Source organism: Leucopleurus acutus, assembly GCF_964270905.1.
Source record: "Leucopleurus acutus genome assembly, chromosome: 19".
NCBI classification, from domain to species: Eukaryota; Metazoa; Chordata; class Mammalia; order Artiodactyla; family Delphinidae; genus Leucopleurus; species Leucopleurus acutus.
This window is the reverse complement of record NC_139161.1, coordinates 14,407,677-14,421,575: the sequence shown is the minus strand read 5'-3', so window position 1 is coordinate 14,421,575 and position 13,899 is coordinate 14,407,677. Positions and strand designations below refer to the sequence as shown.

The 13,899-nt window shown below is 50.8% G+C and overlaps 1 protein-coding gene across 3 annotated transcripts in view; it reads right to left on the bottom strand.

The window, feature by feature from the left end:
* The window catches only part of ERN1 (endoplasmic reticulum to nucleus signaling 1), an 82,754-nt gene that overhangs the window by 20,912 nt on the left and 47,943 nt on the right, over positions 1–13,899 (bottom strand). For all 3 annotated transcript variants that reach the window (XM_082860714.1, XM_082860715.1, XM_082860716.1), the window contains exons 5-10: positions 13,378–13,450; positions 11,124–11,246; positions 7,489–7,590; positions 6,430–6,691; positions 5,092–5,170; positions 3,608–3,773 (exon numbers count right to left, since the gene is read on the bottom strand). In XM_082860714.1, coding sequence (XP_082716840.1) covers positions 3,608–3,773; positions 5,092–5,170; positions 6,430–6,691; positions 7,489–7,590; positions 11,124–11,246; positions 13,378–13,450 — 805 coding nt within the window. The remainder of the gene's footprint in view (positions 1–3,607; positions 3,774–5,091; positions 5,171–6,429; positions 6,692–7,488; positions 7,591–11,123; positions 11,247–13,377; positions 13,451–13,899) is intronic.

Genomic DNA, 13,899 nt, shown 5'->3' with positions numbered 1-13,899 from the left:
GCGGGGAAACTAAGCCTGTGTGCCACAACTACTGAGTCCACATGCCACAACTACTGAAGTCCATGTGCCTAGAGCCCGTGCTCCACAAGAGAAGCCACTGCAGTGAGAAACCCGTGCACCACAACAAAGAGTAGCCCGCACTCGCTGCAACTAGAGAAAGCCTGCATGCAGCAACAAAGACCCAATGCAGCCAAAAATAAATAAATAAATGAAATAAATTTATCAAAAAAGATATTGTCCAAAAAAAAGAGAAAAGCTCAAGGAGTTCTCCCTTCAACGCTGACCCCTGTCACATCACTCCACTAAGGGTACCAAGTCCCCATCTTGGTGTTTAAATCGCACAGGTGGAGTTCTATCCCCACTACCTAAACACGAGCTTCCCTCCTGGGAAGTGGTGAATTATTCAGAAGACAGCACGTTTGCTGGATGGATTGGGGATCCCGGGTCCCTGTTTGTTCCTTCACTGTTCCCCACACAACTATTTCAAGGCTGCCTAGCAGTCATTCATTACACGTTTATTGAGCATCTACTGTGTGCGAGGGACAGAGCTAAATAAAATAAAAGCAACAATATTTGATATGGCTGGACGATCTCTTTAGTTCTTAAGTTAAACGACTCCACACACCGCAGAAGAGCCAGTCACTCTCTCAAGCTGGGCTCTCAGCATCCTGACTGCTTTCTTCTCTGTTCTCTCACAGCAATCAGATCTCACCTTAATTCCAGTCTCACCCTATATTCTGTCCTCTGTTCTCCCAAACCTATCAAAGATTGTATGGTATGTATTTCCAAGACAAAAACAAACAAGAACTAGCCCGAGCTACATACATTTCTCATCTGGAGAAAGCCCCTTGAGCTCTCTCTCTTTGGGTCAGTTCTCTATCTGTACCATAACACTGTTCGCTAACGGAAGCCTAAACTTGTTTTGAGCCACCACCAAGTTCCCCTTGTCTTCCAAGGAATGCTGAGACGGCGGGATATCCTGAACTGCTTGCCCGCTTCAGACCTCTGATTCGCACTTGCTGGTGGGGCCCAGGGATCTGACCAGGAGTCTCTCCAGGTACCTCTGAGGCTCACTAACAGGAGACCGTCTCGCTAAGAGCAATGAGGGGTCCCCTCCACACACCACCTTGCACTGCAGCGCCCGCTGCTCTAAGAGCTCCAAGTCCCACCCCTCGGCAGGGCACCTCCCAACACACTGCGCCAGAAGGGGTTAGCCCGAATCCCCTCTTCGTCCAGTAGTCTTTGTAAGCAGGCCTCCCCTGTAGTGGGGCCTTTAGCAATACCTTGGAGCGTACCCTGAACCGGCTGTGCTATAAACGTAATCATGAGCTCCTGAAACACTTCTGTACAAACAGAACCTGGTCTTAGTGATGTATCTATCACCATCCAATAATGTCCAGGCTCCAGAGCTGAAAGCACAGGCCCTGCCCTGAACCTCCTGGATCAGGAGCTCCAGGGGTCATGCGTGTCTATCTGACGTAGGTCCCAGGTGAAGCCGAGAGCACCCCAGGTTAGGGCCACTGCTCTGGGGTAACCCAGAGACCACACCACTCAAGCCTGGAGAACTTGTCTTATTTTCAAGATTAAGGTGAATGTGAGGATATCCTTAATGTCGTCCACAATCACCAAATCAGAGGACATATTTGGACATAAACGAGCATATCCTTTTACCCGTGGCCCTCAGTCTACACAAAATTATCACTCAGTCCCACTACCTTATTTAGAAAAGACCAGCTTTGAAGTTTCTCAAAAGGGCTTTCCGAACTGTGGGGCACATCCCTAATTACTTCTTTATACCTTGTTGGGTTTCTCAGTTTTCTTACTTGGAAAACCTTTCCATTTTAAAAGTATATCATTTCGGGACTTCCCTGGCGAACCAGCGGTTAAGACTCTGCGCTTCCACTGCAGGGGGCACAGGTTCAGTTCCTGGTTGGGGAACGAAAGATCCTGCATGCCGCAAGGTGCAGCCAAAATAAATAAATAAAATAAAAGGATATCATTTTGCAACTGAGCCATGAAGACTTTTTCTGGATTTTTTTGGTCTCACACATTTCCTTAGTTTCCAAAATTTTTTCACTTCTTAACCACTGGTAGACAATGTATCCCTTAACTGCTTCATAAAACTAAGTGGCCCTGTGATTTCAATGGCCTCTGCCCATCAGTGCTTTTTTCCCTCCCCTTTGGGCCCATTCACCCACACTTTCCGAACTAATTCTGTTCAAAAAAGGGTAGAAGTATTTTGTTACCTCCTCTGCCCATTATTTGGTAAAAATGATAACCAGAAGAAAAACAGCTGTAAGGAGTCAGGATGAACAAAGGACAACAAGGCCTGGATGACTACAAAGCAACCGATCGGGGCTCCAGGACATCCAGTTTCCTTCCTCCCTGTGATGCCCAGTTACACCCCCCCATCCAGATGCCACCGGCTGGCTACCTCCTAGCCCTGCGGTGCCCCAGGCGGCTCCACAGCCCTTTTCCGGCGCCCCCAGGCCTGACCTCTCTCTGCCCTGGTCCCGGTCGACACGAGCACTGAGCAGCCACCAAGCACCACGGAGCACCACCGCACCGGGAGAGAATGGGGAGGACAAAGCTCATGAGCGCCTGCGCGCTGCAGCGCCTCCTCGGGGCTGCATCCCCACCTCTCCCCACCTCTGGCGCTGGGACACGGCAGAATTGGGGAGGGGGCTGCCGCGCTGCAAAGGCAAGTCCGGTCAAGGAAACTCCGTCCTGCTCTAATTACTTGGACATTACTTGGGACAGACACATAGCTCCTGTCACCTCTGCCTGCATCGGTCACACTCGCTGCCTTCCGGTGTCATCTCAACTTCTTATCACTGATGGTGGCAGAAACGGAAGAGAAGGAAAAAGGGACCACCCCAGGGGACTTCCCTGCTGGTCCAGTGGATAAGACTCCACACACCCAACGCAGGGGGCACAGGTTCAATCCCTGGTCAGGGAACCAGATCCCACATGCATGCCGCAACTAAGAGTTCACATGCCACAACTAAGATCCCACGTGCCGAAACTAAGACCCAGCACAGCCAAATAAATAAATAAATATTAAAAAAAAAAAAGGGACCACCCCACACACCCGGGACTTCTGCACCCAAGTCCAGCCTCCGACCCTTCACCACCCTCAATCCCTCCTGGGTCTTCCACCCTTTCCTTCCCCAGCTCCTCCTGCCCACGCCCACACCAACTCCCAAGTGACTCCTTCCACAGAAACTGCCTGTTTTCTTAACTCTACGTGGATATACCAAGGGTGCTGACCTTGCACAGGGTCACTGTGAGAAATAAGGAAATATCCTAGAATGCTGACTGCCAGTGCCCGGCACGCCCCAGACATCCAACATGTGTCAGGTCACTGCACAAAGTTTACACTATTTAGTACTGGAGTTTTGGAACATTAGACAAATGATTTTTGAGAACTGACTTGGTAACACAGCTAGCCTGTTTATTTTCCTTGGGGGTGAAATATTCCAAGGTCTGAAAGACCAACTTGGACATGAACTGAGCACAGAGCTGAGGACTGTTAACTAGCAATGTTGGCTCTTGGCCACCAGGAGGCAGCACGGCGTCACCACGGCCACGAGGAGCCAGCTCTTACCGATGAGCAGCCAGTAGTTGTGCAGGTAGTTGAGCTTGCTCTTGCCTTTGAGCCCAGGGTCGAATTTCAGGTCCGTGCTGGGTGTGATCACACACTCCCCTTTGTCCCCGATGGTGACACCGTCGGTCTGGGGTCCTTCCAGCAAAGGAAGGGTGCTGCCTCGGGGCTGGGAAGACAGACTGGAGTGAGGCTGGGGGTGCCCATGTGGACAGCAGTGTGCCTGCAACTGTCCTAAGCACGCGGTCCTATTGTGGAGCTGGTCAGGAAGGCAGAGCAGGACTCCAAGGCCCCAAGACTGGGCAGGAGCAGCCCCTCCCTCAGGACGTGACAACGCTGAACTGAAAATTCGGGGTACTTCCCTGGTGGTCCAGTGGTTAAGACTCCGAGCTCCCAATGCAGGGGGCTTAGGTTCGATCCCTGGTCAGGGAACTAGATCTCGCATGCTGCAACTAAGACCTGGCACAGCCAAATAAATAAATAAATATTTTAAAAAATAAATACATAAATAAAATAAAATTCCGATGTCTTTTATTTATGTATTTATTTTGGCCACACCGCGCAGCACGCAGGATCTTAGTTTCCCGACCAGGGATTGAACTTGTGCCCCTTGCAGTGGAAGTGCGGAGTCCTAACCACTGGACCGCCAGGGAAGTCCCTCGGACGTCTTTTTAAACGTGGACATCTCTTTAAATGTGGGAACTGGGAAACAGGAAGGGTGTGTGTGGAATTCCAAGAGGCTACTGTGAGAAGCAGATATAAGGGAAGGAGTTACACATGATACAAGTGACCAGGGTGGGAAACCTCTAGCCACGAGCCCGGTGCTGCCTCGGGCACCGCTGGACCCAGGCAGGCGCTGCCCTGACACGGGAGCAGAGGACTGGCTCACTGTGAAGACAGGAGATGCCAACCAAACAGTTCAAACGTCATAAGGACCAAAACGGCGGCTGGGACTGTGATGCCTCAGACACTCAGAGACTGAGCGCCTGAGGCAAACTGGTGAGGTCCCAGGAGGCTGGACCGGTCACGAAAGGATGGACAGGATTTGAAGAGGAAAAAAGGAACACGGGAGAGCATCTGAGGTGTGAGGCGCAGCCTGAACAAGGGAACTCTTGGAACTCAGGGAGAGGATGGACAGTGCAGCCCCACACAGACACTAGCCGTGTGGCCGTGGACGGGTGTCGCGGGGCTGGCCTGAGGGGAGCGTGAACCCCAGCTGGGGAGTCTAGACTTGAACCTGAAAGCCAAGGGGAGTAACCGGGGCCTCCTAGGCTTAGGAGGCTGCTTTAGTCACGTGCATCTCTTCTCACGAGGTACTGACAGACATGGTACACGTAGGAACTGTTTCTGAGGATGTTAAGATCTGTGTCCTGCATCCTCAACTAACAGGATGTTCATATATAATTCATTCGTTCGTTGCTAAAATGGCACAGGAGTGTTTCGGAGGCTGCATTTATGAGCCCCCCCGCCCCGCACAGTGGACTCACCACAACGGCGACCCCCTCGTGTACCATTGAGGGGGAAGCGTAGAGGCTGGTAGAGTATTTCCCCACATACAGGGTGGGCCTAGGAGACAAACAGATACATGCATTCCACTGTCATTTAATTTCTGGACCCCACAAAAGGGGGCTCTTTGGAGAGAAGAATCACAGCCCTGAATCCCACTCCTAGGAGGAAGCACATTAACCCCCGAGGCTCTCTGGGCCATGGGGGTGTAAAGACAGGGTACTGCCCTGGGAACCAGGAGTGGGACTGCGGGGCCCGCGGTCACTGATGCCTTCGAAGCGTGCACAGGCCACCTGCCTGCCAGCCGGGGTTTCCTCATCTGCAAATGGCGGGGCTGCGCTAGCTCACCCCTGCGACAGCCTGAGGAAAGGACCACGAGCGACGATCACCCGGGAGAGACTGGAGGCTTGTAACCATGGCACAGCCTCCAAGACGGCCCGACCAGGGTGCTCTGACAACTGAGCTGCCACCAGAATCCCCACTGCAGTGTCTTGTGGGTCCTAAAGATTCTAGAGGTTTTACAGAAGCCCTGAGAGAGTCAACTGCTCTTATCCAGGGGATGCACGGGAAATCCCAAACCCGGCGAGACTTCCAGCGGGTCCCTGTTAGGGGCATCGAGGAGGGGATGGGATCTGGCTTTGTCCGTGGCTGTCATCAGCGTGACAACGCGAGGCTGCATGTCCAGACCCTGCTGGTTACTATCAGTAGCCAGCCTGGGCTGGGTCACCTGCTGAATTCTCTAAACCTCTCTCTGCAAACCACCTGACATTTGAATGGTGCTGTAAATTCAGAGAACATTTCACACTCACCCGATCTCCTCCACGGCTCGGCAAAATGGGCAGCTGAGGCCCAGCAAGGCTGAGTGACCGAGTTACAGGCTATTCACAGGTGGGGATGAGAACACGAGCCTGCGGAGTCTTAGACACCCCCTAACACTTTGGTCTTGATTTTTAAAGCAAATACGACTTACAGTAAAATTCCAGAAAATAACAGAAAGTTAAAAAAATAAATACGTCTCTCATATTCCCACCACCTGAGATAGATCCAGATCGTACTACAGTTAGACAAGGCAGTCTCTCTCCTATGCCCACCCAAATTTTAATTTATTTACTATTGGAGAATCTGAAGCGTCCAGGGGTGTCCAGTTCTTAGATTCTGAGGTTTCAGAACAAGCCGTTCTTGCCTCTTTATGTTCCTCATGGCTTCAGGGACGCCGGCCCCGAGCCCTGGTCCTCAGGTCATGGTACGGCTCACTGCTGCTACAGCACCAGAACACCAGGGCCACAGCCGCCCCCTTCTGCCCTGAGTCCCCGACTCACATCAGCTTGCTCTTGGCCTCCGTCTCCTTGGGGAACGGGTACTTCCACTTGGTGATGCGCCCCACCTCCCCCGACATGAAGGTCAGGTAGCGCAGGGTCTCCACAGCGACGTTGATGTGCATCACCTTCCGCAGACCCTCCCGCTGCCAGATGTAAAAAGCCACCACGGGGGAAGCATAGTTTTGGATCCACAGGACGTCCCCAGATTCACTGTCCACGGTCACCACCAGCCCATCGCCATTGGACACAAAGTGGGACATTTCTGTACAGATCAGATAAACATAGCGTGTCGAGTCTCACCCAGCTTGCGACCACATCCTCTACTCCCCTGGCAAGCTGCAGCCACTCAGCTAGAGGAAACAAGCCTTCTGGAGTGTTCTCAGATCGCCTCCAGACAACTCCGCTGGCTTCCAGCGAACTCTCTCAGGCCCTACGATAGCAAGACACTGAGAGCTGCCGGGTTTATAAATATAAGACAGGGTCACTCTCTCACGTGGTAATGTTCCTTCTTCACTTGGTAATAGCATTCGATTCAATTAGTGGGATTCAACTGCTGAGAAGAAAGGAAGCAATGGAGGGCCTATGAATGTGGCCATTTGACAGCAATCATTTCAAACTACTGAGCAAGCTGAGAGTCCGGGCTGCCCACGGCCACTGCCCACGTGTGACCGCAGAGGAGGTCTGTCAGACTTTCGGGTACCAGTGTTAAGATGGGAAAACTGGCTTTTATGTCACAGGCTGATGTTTAATTCTGCTTCTGCTTCCCATGGGCTCGTAGTTACTTCCTTCTGGGACACGGAGGGACTCAACAAAGTGTGCCCTCCCTCCTCTCGGGCTAAACTCGCCACCATTTTACCTGGGTTCCCTCCACACTTCTCGCCCAGGCCCCTGCCTTCAACACTGACTACTGAAGTATTTACTACGAGTCCACGGAAGTCCAGGACCTGGTGACCAAGAGTGTCTAAAAAGGAAATGCAGCTTTCTGGAGCCCTCGTTTCCCCACAGGTCACAAATACCTGCCCGACCTCACCAAGCCACCGAGGTGCTGGGGGAACTTACTATACTCCACGTCGTCCTCGGGCAGCGCAGCTGCGTAGTCGAAGTAGGTGGCGTTCCACCGGAGCTCGCGGGTTTTGGTGTCGTACATGGTGATGGTGTACTCTGGGGAACACACACCAGCCTGTTACCTGGAGGGGCCACGGCACCTGCGGAGGTGCTGACCTCATCTAAATTATAACAGACGAATCCTCCCTAAATGGTGTGTAAGAAAACCCAGGCCATCCATGTGGAGAGAGACGGGCCACGTGGAGGAAGACTGGAGTCCCAGACGCAGGAGCGAACCCGGCCGACAGCAGGTGGAGCACAGACAGGCCGCCCACACTGTGCCCTTGAACTCGAGACTCACGGGATCATGAGCGATGTCTTGCTGTTGTTTTAAGCCACTTAAGTTTTCGGGTGGCTTATTATACAGTATAGCAATAGACAGCTGAGATGAGAAACCGTTACCCAGATGTGGGATGGTGCCGTAACAAAAACCTGTAACGTGTGGCGTTGACCTTGGGAGCGGGTGGCAGATGGAGGCTAGAAGAGTAGTAAGGAAACTGCTGCTGGGAGCTGAAAACGATGACCCCAGTTAGGTAGTGGCGACACAATTAGTAGAACTACTTCTTGCAGTAACTTGGAAAACAGAAAGAAAGTACCTAATAAACTTGTGGATCTGTCTAAGGAGATTTCCAGGCGGAATGCAGAACACGCCAAGTGGTTTCTCTTAACTGCGTATGGTACGACGCAAGGCAGATAAGCTAAAGAAGAAACCATTCAGTTTTCAAGCTGAATCTAGAGGAACTATAGAGGGTCCAGGAGGGATGCCCCAGCTGGAAAAGATCCTCCATGTGAAAAATGGCCTTAGGGCAAAGATCAGGTTCAGGTGCTGCCAGTAAAAAATGGCTCTGGGGTCAAGATCAAATCAAAGATGAGGCTGTAAGGCCCTCCTTTGAGGCCTCAGAAAGATTTAAGGTGGTCCTACATAGACCCTCTGCTAGGTAAGAGGGTTCTAAGAACCGTAAGAGTGCTGTCCCATACCTCAAAGTAGAGAGATTTGTGGGTATGGCTTTATATCTAATGGAGTAGACTATAATTTGACATATGGGAAGCCCACGAAGATTTTTAAGGGAGTGATACCAGCATGGACCAAAAAAAACAGAGGCAGTCAAAAATGGGGGAAAAAAAAAGTCCTCTTTATCCCCAACTTTCAATGGACAAGGAACAGATTGAGAAAGCTACAAAACCCTCACTGTTTCTTAAGGAAAAGAAAGGACTTCTCAGAGGGAAGGACCAGGCTGCTGAGAACAATATATTGGGGAACCAATTCCAGAGGGCAAGACTGGGCCCTAATCAAGGAATCTTCCCTGCCTTCAGAGTAGGGGAACCTGAAGACATGTGCCTGGCTGGATTCCAGAATCACTAGGCACCAGTGACTGCTGTGTGTCTATCCTTCCCTCCCTTTCTGAATGGAGTGTCCAGTGCAACTCTCCTATCTGTGTCTATGCTGGAGGGGAGATAATGTGTCTCCTTTGATTCACAGGTCTCCAGATCAGAAGCCTTGCCCACTTCCAAACCAGATACAGATCAAAAGCTGCTGGATTTTGAGCCCCATGCTGTGGCTGGACTTGGGGAGTCTTGGGAAGGGGTGAGTATATTCTGCATGTAGGAGGGCTGTGAATTATTGCAACCAGAGGGAAGCCTGTGGTGGAAGGTCTGAAAAGATCACCACCATCAATGCTCCCCCATCCCTGTACCTTACGTGACAGTCTTCCCACTATGAGGCTGAGTCTATTTCCCTACCCCTTGGTTCCGGGCTGGCCCCGTGACTTGCTTTGACCAACAGGCTGCAGTGGAAGTGAAATTCCAGGACTTCTGAGCCCAGACCTTAGAGGCATTGTAATGTCCACTTTTCTTTTTTTTTTTTTGTTTGGCCGTGCCTCACCGCTTATGGGATCTTAGTTCCCAGACCAGGGATTGAACCCAGGCCCTCAGTAGTGAAAGCGCAGAGTCCTAACCACTGGACCGCCAGGGAATTCCCGCAACGTCCACTTTTACTCAAGAGGAGAACCCAGCTGCCATGTAAAGAAGTCCAGGCTATCTGCATGGAGCTGAACCAAGGTCCCAGACATCTGAGTGAGCCCAGCCAATAGCCTGTGGAGTGGAGGCCATCCATCCCTGCTGAGCCCATGGACTCGTGAGCAGTAAAATGTTGGTGTTGGAAGCCGCTAAGTTAGGGTGGTCTGTGATGCAGAGACAGATAATGGAAACAACAGATAGCATTACACGCCCCCCCCCCCCACACACACACACACGCCACCGGACGCCAGAGCATAGCCCGATTCCCTCAGACACCGCAATTCTACCTGATAACCAAGCAGTGTTTGTTCCTGGGTGGAGATGGAACCACTGTAAGGCTTTACTTGATGGACACAGTAAGCCAACAAACCAACCCTAAGTGGTCACTACAGTTGGAATACTTGATATTTATGGGGGTTGGGGGTGGGTGGAGAGTCCTGCAGTTTCACAGAGACCCTCCCCTGTGATTACAGGAGAGCTCAGCCAGCCTCCAGGGCCCGAGATTATTGGCCCCACTCAGTTTGAGAAAAGCACTGTTCTCCACAGCGCCTGCAGGGAGGCTCTGTCTCTCTTTTAAGGCCTTGGCCACCTGGGTGCATGGACCTAAGTTTGGTGCTCAGCTGTAATGACGGCATCTTAGGTCTGGGGTATAAGCTTTCCATTCTAAATGTTTTCTTGCTCGCTTCCCCTTTTAGCTCTATTTTAGCCGTCCATGCCACAGTTTTTATGGAGTAGTGGTATAGGTCAGGGGCTGCACACGCGAAATGAGTGAGGCAGATCCCTGGAGGAAAAGGCCCCCACCCATTCACTCGCTGCAGCCTCTGAACACCTGCTACGTGCCAGCAACACGCCAGGTGTGGAGACCCGGCAGGCGAACAAAACCAAGTCCTGCCCTCAGGAAGCCGACAGTCTAGCAGGGGAGGCAGAAAACACGCACATATGATTTAGAAACATGTAGTGATGAGTGTTGAGGAGGAAGGGGCTCTGGAGGGAGGAGGTGGGAAATGGTGCCGAGGAGGAGGGCGCTGCCGATGCCTGGGGAGGGCCGCCGATGGGCGGTGTGAACGGCTGTGCGTGCCGAGCACGGAGAGCTGTGGTCCCCGGGCAGTGGGGGAGCTGCGAGGCGGGGAAAGGCTTCCCGGAGAGGGAGGCTTCTGAGCAGCGCTGGGAAGGAGGAATGCACGCTGGCCACACAGGCAAGAACGTGTGTACCTGGTAGAGACGGACCCCACTACTCCAAGTTTAAAAAGTAGCACTGCTTATTCTGGGACCTGACTGGAAATGTTTAAGTGAGGGAAATGCAGCGGGGGGAGAGGCAAAAGAGGTAGCGGAGGCATCAAGGGGGCTTTGCGGGCTACGGTGCGGTTTAGACTGGAACCCTCAGGCACTGGGGAGCCACCGGGCTGGGGGGCGGCTCTCATAAAGGGGAATGACATGGTAAATCTGTGTGCGGACTAGACAGCTCTGGCCAGCTTCTAGAGAATGAAGCCCGGAGGCAGAGACCCACGGGGAGGCTACTTCAGGTCCTTTTTTGCATACAGGCAGGCTGTACATGATAAAAGGTTCCTTCTTACCTGTTCGCCCAAGATACAGAAGAGAGGTTGATGGGCAGAGACTATCCGCAAAGGCCGATGACAAAGTCTGCTGTTTCTCCCCGGTCAGGAGGTCAATGACGTACCAGATGTCCTGCTTTTTACCTGCAAGGTCACAAGGACACGCTGTGGTTTACACTTGCCCAATATGGAAAAAAAACATCCCTGCCAAACTAGCAGCCCAAGATGTTCTCTGCACTGACAGACAGGCCTGAAATTCTTACGATGTCAAACACATTTCTCTGTGGCTCCAAGGGTGACAAGGTTAATGGTAATGTGGAGATAATAAAACTTCTTGGACCACTGGGTCTTATAACAACTTAATAACCTAGTCATGGTATAAAAATTTCTCCAAGCCTAATAATGTAATAACTCACAGATTTTATTGCTCTGATGAATGGCTTTAAATATGAAAAATCTGGCCTGTAAAGGCAATCCTTTTCCCATAACTAGGATCTATATAAATCCAGAAATGTACCCAGGGGTTTGTCTCCCTGGTAACCATCATTCATATATCTCAACCTCCCTACTAATGAGCCCTCGTGTCGAGAGGATCTACGGTTACTGTTTCTAACTCTAATTAGCTGGTACCTGTGACTGGGCAGTAGAGTTGGTGGCAACCTGGTGCTAATGAGGCCAAAGTTATCTCGACCGTGACCCCAGCCAGTAAGTGACTCCCCAGCCACACGCTATACTCCTCCCCTCATTCAGCTGATTAAAAGTTATAAACAGGTGGACAGCATAGCCAAACAACACGATGAGGAAAGCTCAAAGCGTATGTATCAATACCTATGGTTATATACACCAGACCATCCTAGTAAGTTCCTGAGAAAGCTGCTTTATTAACACAGGATATTATTACCACTGCGATTTCAAGATAAATACAGCTCCCACCTGAAGGTCAATGCCTTCACTGTGATGCGCACGTCTCTGTTTCGTAAGGCTTGCTTTGTGAGACAAGCCTTGTCTCTTGTGTCTTCCTACCTTATTAGCCAAGTTTCCTATTTCAAGGGACTCTTGGAAGCACAGTACGAAGATGCCAGGAAGATCACAGGGCATCAGAATTTGCTAAAGCTACGCTTAGTTCTAACAGAGGTAGCACATGTCTGAAACTCGTCTGTGGATCGCAACTTCCCGTTCTCAAAGACAAATCTTAATATGAAAAAGATCTGAAGACAGAGAGAAAACATCACCAAACAGCTGTGACCAGGACCCCTTTCCATCTGGCTTGGCACCCTTCGGGTTACTTCCAGGACCATCACAGCCTGCATAACTCAGCTACCCCTTTAATGGATGGATCGGCCAACGGCCACAACTCTAAATGCACCCTAAGTGATGAACTGCTGGACAGAGCTGGAAGACCAGGCAGAAAACAGTGACACGGAGGGTGAGGAGATGTTCAGAGGGGCCCGGGGCATGGCCCAGAAGACAGAGGAAGCCTGTGCCGATCACTTCCTCTGCATCCCCAGGCTGGGGGCTTCCTCATTCTGAAGGTGTGCAAGGAAGCAAGAGCCCCGGTCTCCCTAGACAAAAACTTAAAATCCAGCTTGGGCCTGCGCTCGAGGCCCACAAACACACAGAAAGCTCCCGAGGCATGAATAGGCAATAAGCACTTTAAGTTCCTCAGAAAGAAAGCTGCTTTATAAATACAGGATATTATTACTACTACGCTTTCAAGACAAACACAGCTCTCATTTGGGTTACAAATGCATTTTTATTGACATTTTGGCAGCAACATGGTAAAAGGAAAGCAGCTGATCTGATGCTTTGAAGATGTGACCCCTGTAGGTATGAAGGCAGCTTATCTACGCAAGCTGTTATGTGCTGTTTTTAATCCAATATTCTGATAGCAGAAAATACTAAGAAAGCCTTATAATTAATAGGCAGAGCCTGGCTTCCCTTTCTTGGCTCAGACGATAGTATTCACTTTAAATTTCATCCAGTTGCTTCTGAGTACGTTGCAAGTTGCAATCTGTAAATCGCAAGGGTAGGTCAACACAGCAGCTAAAAGCTTGTTAAATGAGTAACCTAATGGTGTCAAGTCTGCTCCCAAGTGGGGGGAACCCTTTCTTAATAGGTCAGCTGATCCTGGCGTGAACCAGCACAACCGAGGCAAGAAAGACCTTTCCCAGAAGGGCCAGTGGGGGAGTGACTCTACACCTCTCTCTCAGACACACCACTTTCCCAGATTCTGGGGTTCATTTCCAAAAGGGATCAAAGTTTCAGGAACCCTTACCCATGTAGAGAATTCCATCCGAACTTCGGCACGGGGATGCCTGCACCAACTCTGGGATCGTAAAGGGAAGTTTCTTTAAAAAAAAAAAAGGAAAAGAGAAAAAAAAAGTTAACCAAGTCTTGTGCAATTATTACAATTTCACTGCACAGTTTCTGTTACCCAATTCTGCTAAAAGGGAGGAGCACTGTCGATGGTAGATGGGAGTTTTCCTAACTGGAAACCAGGGAGAAGGGGCACCCCAGGCTCCCCTATCCACTTTGGACAAGCCCTCAGCTCCCAGGTTCTGGGCATTAGAAACAAGAATTCTTTTACTTGACAAGCCCCTCAAAGTCTCTTGTCCAGAGCGCTCCTGGGGATGACACAAACCTTCTCCGAAAAGACATACAAATATGAAGGGTTATACAATCTTTGAAATTCTAAGGGGGGCGGGCAGGAAGAATTGTCCTGTCTTGGAAAATTGTCCCAGAGCCAGCTTGACTGAATAGAAAATGCTCCTCAGAGAGGGAGTGAGCCATGAGACTA